The 12,918-nt window shown below is 34.7% G+C and overlaps 1 protein-coding gene across 5 annotated transcripts in view; it reads right to left on the bottom strand.

Moving 5' to 3' along the window:
- The window catches only part of AGTPBP1 (ATP/GTP binding protein 1), a 180,053-nt gene that overhangs the window by 32,776 nt on the left and 134,359 nt on the right, over positions 1-12,918 (bottom strand). For all 5 annotated transcript variants that reach the window (XM_038526945.1, XM_038526944.1, XM_038526943.1 and 2 more), the window contains one exon: positions 2,810-2,897. In XM_038526945.1, coding sequence (XP_038382873.1) covers positions 2,810-2,897 — 88 coding nt within the window. The remainder of the gene's footprint in view (positions 1-2,809; positions 2,898-12,918) is intronic.

Below are 12,918 nucleotides of genomic sequence, written 5' to 3'. Positions count from 1 at the left end.
AATTTCTAATTTTCCTTACTACTTTTTAAAATAGAACTTCAGGAGAAAAAAAATACCACACAGTTTAAAAAGTTGAGCTTAAATATTCTATAAAAATTAAACGTGATACTAATGAAGCAGTTAATTACCATCTGCTGACATTAGTTTTCACCTCTGGATTTACTGTTAAAATGAAGTTGAGACTCTAGAAATCAATACAAAGTTTAGAACCTAATACCTTGTTAGCCACACACATTACTGGATCTCAGCAATTATCATCACCGGCTGCTACTACTACTAGATCGAAGGCCTTTCAAGTGGATGGATCAGGAGACAATACCTAAATTCACTACCAATCTTAAAATTATAAAAAAAAGAAATAACCAAATGTGATGTCTTTCCTAATGTAATGTGATAGGAATTCACTGCACCATCTATGAAGTATTCTTGCCAAAAATCAAACCTGAAGTTAAGCTTCTAGATCTAACTATTAGTTTACAGAAAATCAGTGAGATAGAAAAATTAATTATCACCATGGGGATGCAACCAGCCAAACCCAAAATGTGGAAAATCTTGCATGACAAATGACCTAGTTTCTCCAAAACATAAAGAAGAAATAGGAGCGGGTAAAAAAGGGAAATCTACATTTTAAAGGAGACTTAAGGGACATATTAACAAAAATCAAATGCAATGTGTGACCTTGGTCGGATTAAAACAAACCAACTATAAAACAACCTTTATGAGACAGCTAAGGAAGTCTGAACAATGACCAAATACATTATCATATTAAGGATTTTTCTTAGGTGTGATAATAGCATTATGGTTAAACTGTCTTTAAAAATCTCTAAAAGACAAAGATCTTTAAGTATTTATGGGTAAATATGATTATCTGGAAATGCTTTTTAAAATTCAGTGTGGAGGTAGGGGTGAAAGTATTCCTAAAACAAAGCTAAATATATGTTGATAATTGTTGAAACTGGGTGATGAATACATGGGGGCTCATTATCCCATTACCTGCTTTTGTAAATGTTTGAAGATTTCCTTAATAAAGTTTTTAAAACTACACAATTTCCAGACTTTAAATAAAAGTGACATTTGATGGTCTAACAATTATTTGTCTATTAAGCTAATTTCTAAAACTTCAAATCACCTTATATTCTTTAAGTCATGAACTGAAGAAAATCCATGACCAACAGATTATTTACTTGTACACACATACACATGCATGGTACTTTCAACCTGGTATAATCTTCATTAACGTAGCCACTGTATCTTGAATACTCAATGACAAGGTGCTATGGGTTGAGGAATAACACAAAATATGTTCCAGAACTACTCCTTGCCAATTCTTTTTCCCACATTTCAAAGTTTAACATCTAACTGGAGAGGTACTGGTAACACCACATTATAACTATATGGTAGTCTGTAGATTATATTCTCTCATACACTGGTGGAAGTAGTTTTATTCTCATTATATAGATGAGACCAACAAGCATCAGAGGACTTGGCTGACAGGAAAAGTTAAGACACATGCAAAGATGGTAGATTTCATCCTATCTGGATTTTAGGCTTCAGGAAAGCAACCAGGATAGTGCTTGTTACAGAGAAAATAGTTAATAAATGTCTGTTGAATTGACCTGAATTCCAGTTCCAGATCTGGAAGTAGCCAAAAGAAGAAACAAAAATTAAACAAATGAAAATCCTTGCCATCACCCTTCACACAAAACAGAACCACCATCTGTCATATTAGAACCATTCACTTTATAATGTGAAAAAGAAAAGTATTCATTGATTATTTCTATTCCAACTTTATGAGAAAGAGATAATTAAGAGTATTTTTATGTTGGTCTACCACTGAAAGAAATATGAAATACGTTCAGGTACAGAGGAATTGCATACGATCTTGTATTTCTATTCCTCATTTACTACTTATTTTGCTAATAAAAGTAGGGGGAAAACCCTACTGAGGTGAATTCTAGGGAACACTGTCTTTCTCACAAAGTAATAGCACTTAAGAGCTGTTTTTCCAAAGCCATGTCTTAAACCAATAAAAAGTTTAATTTCAGAAGTCTTCTGATTAAAAAAAAGAAGGAACATTGATGCTAGTTAAGCACAATATAAAAACCCAAAATCTATTGAACAAAAATATCAGGATTAAGATTATTAACAGAAAAAAGACGGGGATGTCAAATGCATTCAGCGGAGGAAGTTTTCTAGAAACGTATTACAGAAACAGAGTAAAAACAGGAAGGAAGGTATATGATCATCCCAGATTATTTAGACATGAAGTTGAAGAATAATCCAATCATTCCACTGAAGCAATAAATGATTCTGAGCACTTATGTCTGACTTAATGGTAGATAACCTATTTGAGGCCAAATTGAACTGTATAGGCTGCTATAAAGTAACTATGGAATACATCTCGAGGTAAAATATTCTGGAAATTCAAATAAAGTAAATATTTCTATGCAAAAGAAAAAAGATAAGAATTGTTTTTAATATCATCAGAACAAAAAGTCACTGCTATTTCCTAGAATTCCTAATTTCATTTTTATTTAATAGTTTTATTTAAAAACGTTTCCAGAGTCTAGCTATCAAAGTGGTGAAGATGAGATATGGGCTAAATCTGTCTATAAGGCACATTTTATTTCCACTAAACATACCACCTCAATAAATCTCAAATTCTACAGGACTCTGTTAGAGGTAACAATAAAGCAGACCACCACACTTCAAATAATGCAATAATGACCCTACTTTCTAATCTTCAAACTGAAACAGAATGAAGATCCCCTTCTGTCAGCTTATGACCCACTATTCTTAGAATACTTACTTATAGTAACAAATGTCAGTTCCCACACGAATCCACCATGGTCTGGCATTTAATGCTTCCTGAACCGAATACATGAGGGGTTGCATACCTTTGACAGAGAAATAGAAAAAAAAGGAAAAAAAAAATCTTTTCAGAGTTTGAGTTAAAAATTAATCATGCTATTACAGAAAGCACCATATGTTCAGGAAAGCTAAAAGAAAATACATTTCCATTTTTAATATGTATAAAACAAGGAGATATTTCTTTAAAATCTCCTCTAAGTCAATCCATGATATGCTTTTAATACCAGTTTACCTAAAATGGGATTACAACTTCAATGAATGAAAAGTTATTAAACTTTTTCCTACTACCCTTTTATATGAGATAAATTAAAAATAATAACTAAAGTATATTCCTTGGAACACGTGACAGTGAAAAACTATATTTAAAAAATGGTATATGATTACACGTCTAACTCTCCATTGATTCCCATCTATAATGAGGTTAAGGAAGAAAATGTCACGAAAATGTCAAGACTGTTTTCTTCTTCAAATTTCTCCATACAAATACGTGTTCATAGTGGGGAGAGGTAGAGGGACTAATTAACAAAAACAGAATTAAACAGAGAGTGTGGGTTTTAAAAGATCTTTTAAAAGTATTTTATTTATTTATTTATTTGAGAGAGAGCAACAGAGACAGCAAGAGAGAGCAGGAGTAGGGGGAATGGGAAAGGGAGAAGCAGGCTCCCTGCTGAGCAGGGAGGCCTATGTGGGGCTCAATCCCAGGACTCTGGGATCATGACCTGAGCAGAAGGCAGATGCTTAACTGACTGAGTCACTCAGGAGCCCCTATATAGCACATTTTCTTAGGTAGTTTCAGAAATACACTCTACATATGAACTTTAATATTATCCAATTTCATAAAATACTATTCAAGGCTTCTAACTAGAATTAATTAAATTCATGTTACTTTTAGAAATATTAACAATTTTTATTGAGATCTAGTTTGACTTTCCTAAAGATCATTTTCATTTTCTTGCTATGGAACCATTTTGTTAAACTTCTCTCTGTTCTGCTCATAATAAATAATAGAAAGCACTCACTAAAACAAACAAACAAAAAAGCCTTGAGTATTTTTATTAGTCTTTAGTAATCTCTTGAGTTTTCTACGTATGTAAATCATATAATTTGTAATTCAAAGTATTTCACTTCCTCTTTTAGTATTTATATCAGTTATTTCATTTCCTTTTGTTGTAACAGAGAAATGAAAAAAACCCCAAAAGTGATTCTGAATATATAGGGGTAAGAACATGAATGTTTTGCCATTCCATGCAACATTGGCCATTTTTTTTGTATATGAAAAAAAGTGTATCATTTTTAATAAAAAGAGCTAAAATGGAATAATTCCTATGTGCCAGACAATACTCTTAGTATTATTACATGTGTTAATTAATTAAATCCTCACAACAACCTTCTGTGGCAGGTGCTATGATCACTCTCATAACTGAAGTAGGTTCTTTCATAATTCTTACTACACTTAAGTATTTTAATTATTTTATCAAATGTCCCTTTAGTATCCACTAATAGAATCACATGGCCTTTCTCATTTAATCTGCTGATCAGTAAATTATGGTGATGTTTCCTAGTGTGAACTATCCTTATATTCCAAGAAAAACGTTATTCTTTCACTAGTGTATGATTTTATTAGCTAAAAATCTCATTTAGAACTTCTGCATCTAAAAATTGGCCCTTTTAAAAAAATTACCAAGTATCAGTATAAAATTACACTAGCTTCAGAAAAATATATGGGAACCTATTCATTATTTATTGGAATAAATAAAAGTATAACTTATTTTTTAAAAGGTAAATGAATTCAGCTGAAATCCATCTAAATAAGGTGATTGATAAATATATTTTTTTAAAGATTTTATTTATTTATTTGAGAGAGGGAGCACACACAGAAGCTCAAACAGCACAGTGAGAGGCAGGGGGAAAGGGAGAAGCAGACTCCCTGCTGAGCAGGGAACAAGATACAGGGCCTGATCCCAGGACCCTGGGATCATGACTTAGGCCAAAGGCAGATGCTTAACTGAATGAGCCACACAGGTACCCCTAAATATATTTTTAACTTCTTCAAAAACTGTAGTCTGTTCAAAATGTCTACTTTCTATTAATCAATTCTGGCATGTTTTGTTTTATTTCTATCATTTTCAGGATTTAAAAAAACATTCTCTTCCTTTTGTTTTTCTACTGTCTTAAGTACTTAGTTCACTTACTTTCAGTCTTTTTTATTTTAAATAATGCAAGTTATTAATGGTTTTCAATTTTTTTCCAGCTATCAGTTAAGTCCCATAAGTCTATGAAGTGTCCTCTTTTTTTTTCCTTTTCTTTTTTTTTTTAGGATTTTATTTATTTATTCATTCATGACAGAGAGACAGAGAGAGAAAGAGAGAGAGGGGGGGCGGGGCAGAGACAGGCAGAGGGAGAAGCAGACTCCATGCAGGGAGCCTGATGTGGGACTTGATCCTGGGACTCCAGGATCAGACCCTGGGTCGAGGGCAGGCACTAAATTTCTGAGCCACCCAGGCATCCCCCGGCACTGTCCTCTTTTGAAGTACTTTCTACATCAGAGCTGTTCAGCTGCATGCTCTACCAGAACAGAAATGGTCTGTATCTATAATGCCCAAGGTGGCAGCAACTTGCAGCTATCAAGGATAGGAGATGGACCCAGAGCCACTAAAATAACAAAACTTTTAACGTTAAATTAAGTTTAAATAGCCATATGTATGTGCTGGACAGCATGGTTCTAGATGATATGAAACACCAATTTTAAATTTTCAGATTTTTTTTTTTTAGGAAGAACTTTATATTTTCCAAGTACTCACTTTCTGTTCAGCTTTTTGTTGATTTCCACTAATATTCTGAACCACAATGAAATCTATAAAATCTGATTTTTCTGTTTTTTTTTAAAAGATTTTATTTGTTTATTAATGAGAAACACACACAGAGAGAGAGAGAGAGAGAGAGAGAGAGAGAGAGAGGTAGAGACACAGGCAGAGGGAGAAGCAGGCTCCATGCAAGGAGCCCGACGTGGGACTCGAACCCGGGTGTCTAAGATCAGGCCCTGGGATGAAGGCGGCGCTAAACCACCGAGCCACCGGGCCTACCCAAATCTGAGGGTTTTTTTTTTTTTTTTTAATTACCAATAAGTTGTACCTATAACAAAATATATTAAGAGCTGTTTCATGAACAAAAGGAAGATACCTTCTTATGCTCCTTCTATAAAGCAGAATCAAAAGGTGAAAACAGTACTCATATTACGATTCTATAAGTATAGTTCACTGCATGGTCCCTGCTTGCAAATAAAATATTTCCAGGGTCTAGTTCAAATGGATTCTTTGATACACTTCATCAAATGCTCCAATTCATGTGACATTTTGTTTCATTCACATTTGTAGCATGACTGTTTTACAGTTCTTCTGTTTTATCCTTCCATGGGAGAAAATATATAGGACTTCTGCCCCATGTCCCTAACATTTCTCAGTTTCATAATCATATTATATCATACCATTTCTTGGGATCCATTTCAATTTTTTTAAGGCATAATTCCAAGATCCTGCTAACTTCCAATTCTAATTTGAGTGAGTTGCTTTCTAGAAATGCTCCTCAGCGTTCATCCTGTTCACACTGGAATCCCAGATTAGTTCCAGCATTTCTCCCATCTCCCATTTACATCTCACTCTCAGTCAGCTGGAAGACATTTTCAAATATATCCTCAAAATGGAATCCTAATGAATCCAAAAATCAAGCTTGTTGACTATGTTATTCAAACTTTCTGTATCATTTATGTTTTGTCTTTTTGATATGTTAAATTCTGAAAGGGGTATTTTAAATTCTTAAATAACTGTCTCCTAATCAAGTTGTATTTCTTGGAGCTTTTGTTCAATCTATATGGATGCCCTGTGGTTATGGTTGTTGTAAAAGGTTTGTGTTCTGTATAGCAAAGGAAATCATCGACAAAATGAAAAGGCAGCTTACCAAGGGGGAGAAAGTATTTGCAAATCATGTATATGATAAGGGGTTAATATATCTAAAATATATAAAGAATTCACACAACAGAAAAAAAATCTGATTTAAAAATGAGCAGCCATAAAAAAGGAGAAAATATTGCTATCTCAAACAAAATGAATGTTGTTTGAAGTCAAGCAGAGAAAGAAAAATACCATATGATCTCATGTGTAAAATTAAAAAAAAAATCTCATAGAAACAAAGAAGAGATTGGTAGGACAGGGAGTAGAAGCAGGGGTGGGCAAAATGGGTAGAAGTGGTCAAAAGATACAAACTGCCAGTTATGAAATAAGTAAGGCCAGGGATGTAATGTACAGCATGATGACTATAGTTCATATACAACACTATATTGCACATCTGAAAGTTGCTAAGATAGTAGATCTTCAAAGTTCTCATCACAAGAAAAAAACTTTATAACTGGTGGCAGAAACGTACAAATATTGAAGCATTATGTTATACATCTGAAACTAAATAAGGTTTTATGTCAATTATATCTCAATTTAAAAAATGTCTGTGATTACGATACATTTGAACTGCAACTTGTAAATAGAGTGCTTTTGACTGAATTTTTCTTGGTCTGAATGGGAATGTAAATTGGCACCACCACTATGGAGGTTCTTCAAAAGATTAAGAATGGAAATACCGTATGATCCAGCAATTCCACTTCCGGCAAAAATATTACCACTTTTGCTATATTTTATGTGCATTTGGCTGGTTTATATCTGCCTAATCACTCACTTTCAACTTTTCTTTGTCATTTAATTAACACCATCCTCCCTCCTACTGTATAAGTTTGAATATTTGATTTTTGAGGACATTTCAGTTCATAGTGATGACAGATAAATATTTCATCTCATTCCTTTCATCCAATTATCTATTATTTAATGTTTTTTTCTTTTTCTTTACTGGCTTGGTTGCATTTCTCCACATTTTCTTTTTCCATTATTTGGAAGCTTTCTATTGTGCTCATCAATTCTACTTCCCTTCCTCATAGTTATGGTTAACTGGTATTTCTCTGATACTAAGTAATCCCATCAAGAGGAGTTAACTTTCCCTTCTCCCGTGTCAGCCTCGTTAAAACATTTTTACTTTTAACACATTATATAAATTTCAAGTGTTCTATCTTGAGATCTTTTTCCTCATTTACTTTTCTCACAGAGGGTTCAGAGGTAACATATTTTCTGAATTCTACACACACATAGATGTAGTTGGTTCGAAGTAACAAACAAATGACAGATTTCAAAAAAGACATTTGGCTGTCCTCTAGCTTCCAGTGCCAGAGACTAGAAGCCCAACACTAATCCCATTTTTTCACATGCAAGACAACACAGTGATTAAAAGCATATAATTTGGAACCAGACTACCTGGGTTTGAATTCTAACTTCACCACCTACCGGATGCATGATCTTGGGCAGATTACTAAAATACTGATGCCCCCTTTTTCTCTTCCATAAAATGTATTCTATTGTATGGATGCAGAGTGTCACATGTAGAACAAGATCTGGCACATGGTAAATATTCAATAAATGTTAGCTACTGTTATTATTATTTATGTAACCAGTTCTTTTAAAATAGGAGTATGTTAAGATTCTCTCTTTATACTTAAGAAACTTAAGTATTCCATAGTATGTATAACAGATTCCTATCTTCTTTATTCCTTCCTAGGATTCATTGAGCTATTTCAATCAGAAACTTCAAACTCCTCCAGACACACAAAACTCATAATAACAACTAACTATGGTAAGGTTCCAGCTGAAGTCTGAGCACATTAGATTTATCTGAAGTGCTCTAATTTTATAAAAGATAGTGTATTCTTATAGTACTTTTTAAGTGATAGTTAATTATAATCACAGCAGAAGTGACATTTGAAAATTTTGACTATAATAAAAACCACCTGAACCAAAGAGGTAGCCCTAATAAGAATCAATCAAATGAGGTACCTCAGATTGAATAAACCAATCTACTCAACTGATATTTTGGTTACACTGAGAAATTGTTGTCATTAGCCACAGGATAAACTTTTACATGCATAAAAACATGTTAAGAACTATCAATCTTGTCATGTGAACACAGACTATCAAAACATTAAATTGCCACAATAATGCCAACATCCAATGCATTGACCTCTAATAATAGCTAAGTAAAGGCCAAAGTTGTATGGCATAGATGCTCAATAACAAGTACAGATACAAAGAAAGACAACGTGTCTTAGGCCCTAATCATCAAATGTACTAAGAATCACAGATTCATGAAATTTTCAAATTGAAGCCAATGCCCTCATTTAACTGCGGTGGTGGCAGAAGGGGCGGCTAATAAAGTTTAAAATGGAGCTCAAATAATCTAAAAGCACCTATCACAAGCTGCATATATTATCTGGACTTGACGACTCTATAGAGAAAAAAATACACACTTCTAAATATGGCTAGGATTTCAGCAGAGATTTATACTAAAAGCAGGAAGATCAGATTGTTGGTCTGGAGAGATAATAGGAGCCACCTGAATCTGAATCTCTACATATATCCTCACCACCAAAAAATAAATACATTCAACAAGCAGCACAAATGAAACCACACATACCCTATGTTTGCATTACTAGAGGACAGAATATACAAATTTTTTTAAATTAAATTACCTGTGGGTATAAAAATGGGCAAAGATACACTAGGCAAACAGAAACAAAGTAGGGGTTGACATCCTGAGATCAAAGTAGACTTTAGGCCAAAAAATATTAAATGAGACAAAGAAGGAACTTTATAAACTTTATAATACTTCACTGTGTACCTATTATGTACCTAACCAGTACTTATGCACCAGGTAAGACCAACCTATGTAAAGAAGAAACTACAGATGATACAGAGAAGACAGACACATACTATTGATAGTAGATGGACACATCATTCTCAGTATGTGATAGCCCAAATGAATAAAAATGAAGAATATGTATATAGAAGACTTAAAGAACATAATCAATAAGGCAAATCTTATACACAGATGTTGAACACAGTATCCTGATAATACAGATTTCATACACCTTCTTATAAGAGTATATGAAATAGTCACAAAAATTGATCACGTTAAATCAAAAGGAAATGTCAGAAGTTCCATAAAAGAAAAACACTACAAAAAAAACTGTCTGATCGCCATGTAGTAAACTAGAAATTAAAAACAAAATGAACACAAACAGGGAGGCCTCACTCATAAAGGGGTGGGAAAAAAGGCTTGATTTGGGTGACAGACCTTGAATGAGGTGAGGAAGGCTTCTGCCCAAAAAGGCATCAGAAAGATTGTAATATACACTAGAATTGATCAGTAAGAAAATATATTAAGGATAATGGAAGTCCAAATTCTCATGTCGGAGAAGGACATTGTAAATAACAGGAAAAAATCAGAATAGAGTCTGTGGAATTGAAGGTATCAGTGTGACCTCATGAAGATTGTGTGTGTGGAGGGGGGCATGTGCACATAACACATACACAGATAGAAACATAAATGGATACATACGGAGAAACTACTACAAACAAAAATTTCTGTATAAATATTTGTATATACAAACATACAGTTCTCAACTCTATCTATGGAGAAGTCCAATAACCACGTGCATACTATGCACACAGATCTTGGTTTTTAAATACCATTCGCCACTAAAACCAGAACTCTTCCAAGAAATGATCCATACCAGGTTGGGGCAGGGAAAGGCAAGATGAGCTTGAGCACTGTGTGCCAAAAAGCAAGGATGCCCATCAAGAATGACAGGGATAGGTCAAAAGGATACAGACCCCAGTACCCCAAGATTGTCAAATCTTGTGCATTTTAACATCAAAAATAAATAATGACAGAAACAAATTACAACCCACCTAGTATAACAGGAAACCAATTCTGGATATTAACAAATTCAAAGTTTGATGAGGAACAAGATATTTGCATAGTTTCAAAGTACTTCCACCTAAAATACTTATTAATTACAAAAAGAAAAAGGGTAACTTTACAATAGAAAAAGCCTGACAGACTCAAACATAATCATGTGATAAAATGATTATCAGTAATGGTACAAACAAAACCCTGTGCCACCAGAGTACATCACTTCTGTAATATTCCTGCCAAAGATACTAACTTAGAACTCAGTGACAAGGAACATGAGACAACTCCAAATTGAAAACCACTCTATAGAATAAGAGTTCTAGAATTTTAAAAAATGTAAGGTCATGAATATTAAAGCCTGAAAAACTGCCCCTGACTAGAAGAATTTAGATACTTGACAACTAAACACACATGGTTTTAGCTGAATCCTCTTGCTATTAAGCACATTATTGAGAAAACAGATGAAACTCAAATGAGGGGGCCTATGGATTAGAGCAGATTCACATATCAATTATAATTTCCTAATGTTGGTGGTTACATAAAAAATGTCACTGTTCATAGAAAATATACAAGAAGTATTCTAGGGTGATGCATCCCTTTCAGATCCTCAACATCTGTATTAAGAGTTGCAACTTTTCTGTAAATTTGAAATTATTTCAAAGCAAAATAGAAAAGTTGATCACAAACTGAATTAGAATCTTCTCGTTTGAAGATTTATTTATTTTAGAAAGAGAGAGAAAAAGAGTACATGAGTGGGGGGAAGGGAAGAAGGAGAGGGAGAGAGAGAACCCTCAAGCCAACTCCACCCTGAGCATGGAGCCTCATGCAGGGGTCAACTCCAGGACCCTGTGATCATGACCTGAGCCAAAATCAAGAGTCAGCTGTTGAACCAACTGAGCCCCAAGTGCCCCAAACTAGAATCTTCTTGACATATGCTTCGTGTATGTTCATTTTATGTTCCTAGTGAGATCTCCTTCATAGTTCATTCACCCATTGCCTCATTCATTTAACAAATCATCCACTAAATGCCACGCTTGTAAATGGTCAGCAAGTGACACTGTCCCTGATTATGTGGAATTTACAGACAAGTCAGGGGTAGGCAGTAAAGGGACTAATCAGCTACACATGTAAACAACATAACAGTTATGAGCACCCCAAAGGAAAACTTACCAGGGACTAATCTGGCCTGAGAAGCCAGGGAAGCCTTCCTTGGTCAAGAGATGGCTCAGCTCAACTTCCAAGTATGGAACTAATTAATGTGGGCTAGGTGGGAATGCTACAGACTAGACTCCAAAATTCTGTTCCGTCACCTGGTTCCACACACGCTCAATTTATATGACGTGGTTAAAAACACTCGTGTTATCTGGCAGATGTGGCTAAGGGGAAGAGGGGGTAAGGAAAGGTAGTGGGGGTGGGGGGGTGGGTAGAGAAATCCAGTGTAAAAGCACCACGGAGAGAGCTTGCAGTGAAAGCTTTAAGTTATTAAATATAAGACTGCCATCTAGTGGTAATTTGAGCAAACCCCTTTCAAATAATGGGGGGTTGAGTGAGAAATAGATCACAACAGATACAGCATTATTATATAGTGACAGAAATTCTCAAATGAAATTCATGAATAAGATCACTCACCATTAAGTATTTACTATAATCACCTCTTTTTTTAAAAGATTTTTATTTTATTTTATTTTATTTTATTTTATTTTATTTTATTTTATTTTATTTTATTTTATTATTTTATTTATTCATAGAAACAGAGAGAGAGAGAGGCAGAGACACAGGCAGAGGGAGGAGCAGGCTCCATGCAGGGAGCCTGATGTGGGACTCGATCCCGGGTCTCCAGGATCACGCCCTGGGCTGCAGGCGGCGCCAAACCGCTGAGCCACCGGGGCTGACAGAAATTCTCAAATGAAATTCATAAATAAGATCATTCACCATTAAGTATTTAATACAATCACCTCTTTTTTCTTTTTCTTTTTTTTTTTTTTTTTTTATTCATAGAGACACAGAGAGTGAGGCTGAGGGAGAAGCAAGCTCCATGCAGGGAGCCTGGCATGGGACTCAATCCCAGGTCTCCAGGATCATGCCCTGGGCTGCAGGCGGCACTAAACCGCTGCACCACTGGGGTTGCCACCTCAAAAAGCCCCAAGAAGAGGGCAATTTGAGAAACAAAAGCTAGAGTAATTCTGCCCCTTTGGGAGGTATTGC

This window comes from Canis lupus, chromosome 1 (genome assembly GCF_011100685.1).
Source record: "Canis lupus familiaris isolate Mischka breed German Shepherd chromosome 1, alternate assembly UU_Cfam_GSD_1.0, whole genome shotgun sequence".
NCBI lineage: Eukaryota > Metazoa > Chordata > Mammalia > Carnivora > Canidae > Canis > Canis lupus.
Note: the sequence above shows the minus strand (reverse complement) of the source record. Positions and strands in the feature narration are given on the sequence as shown.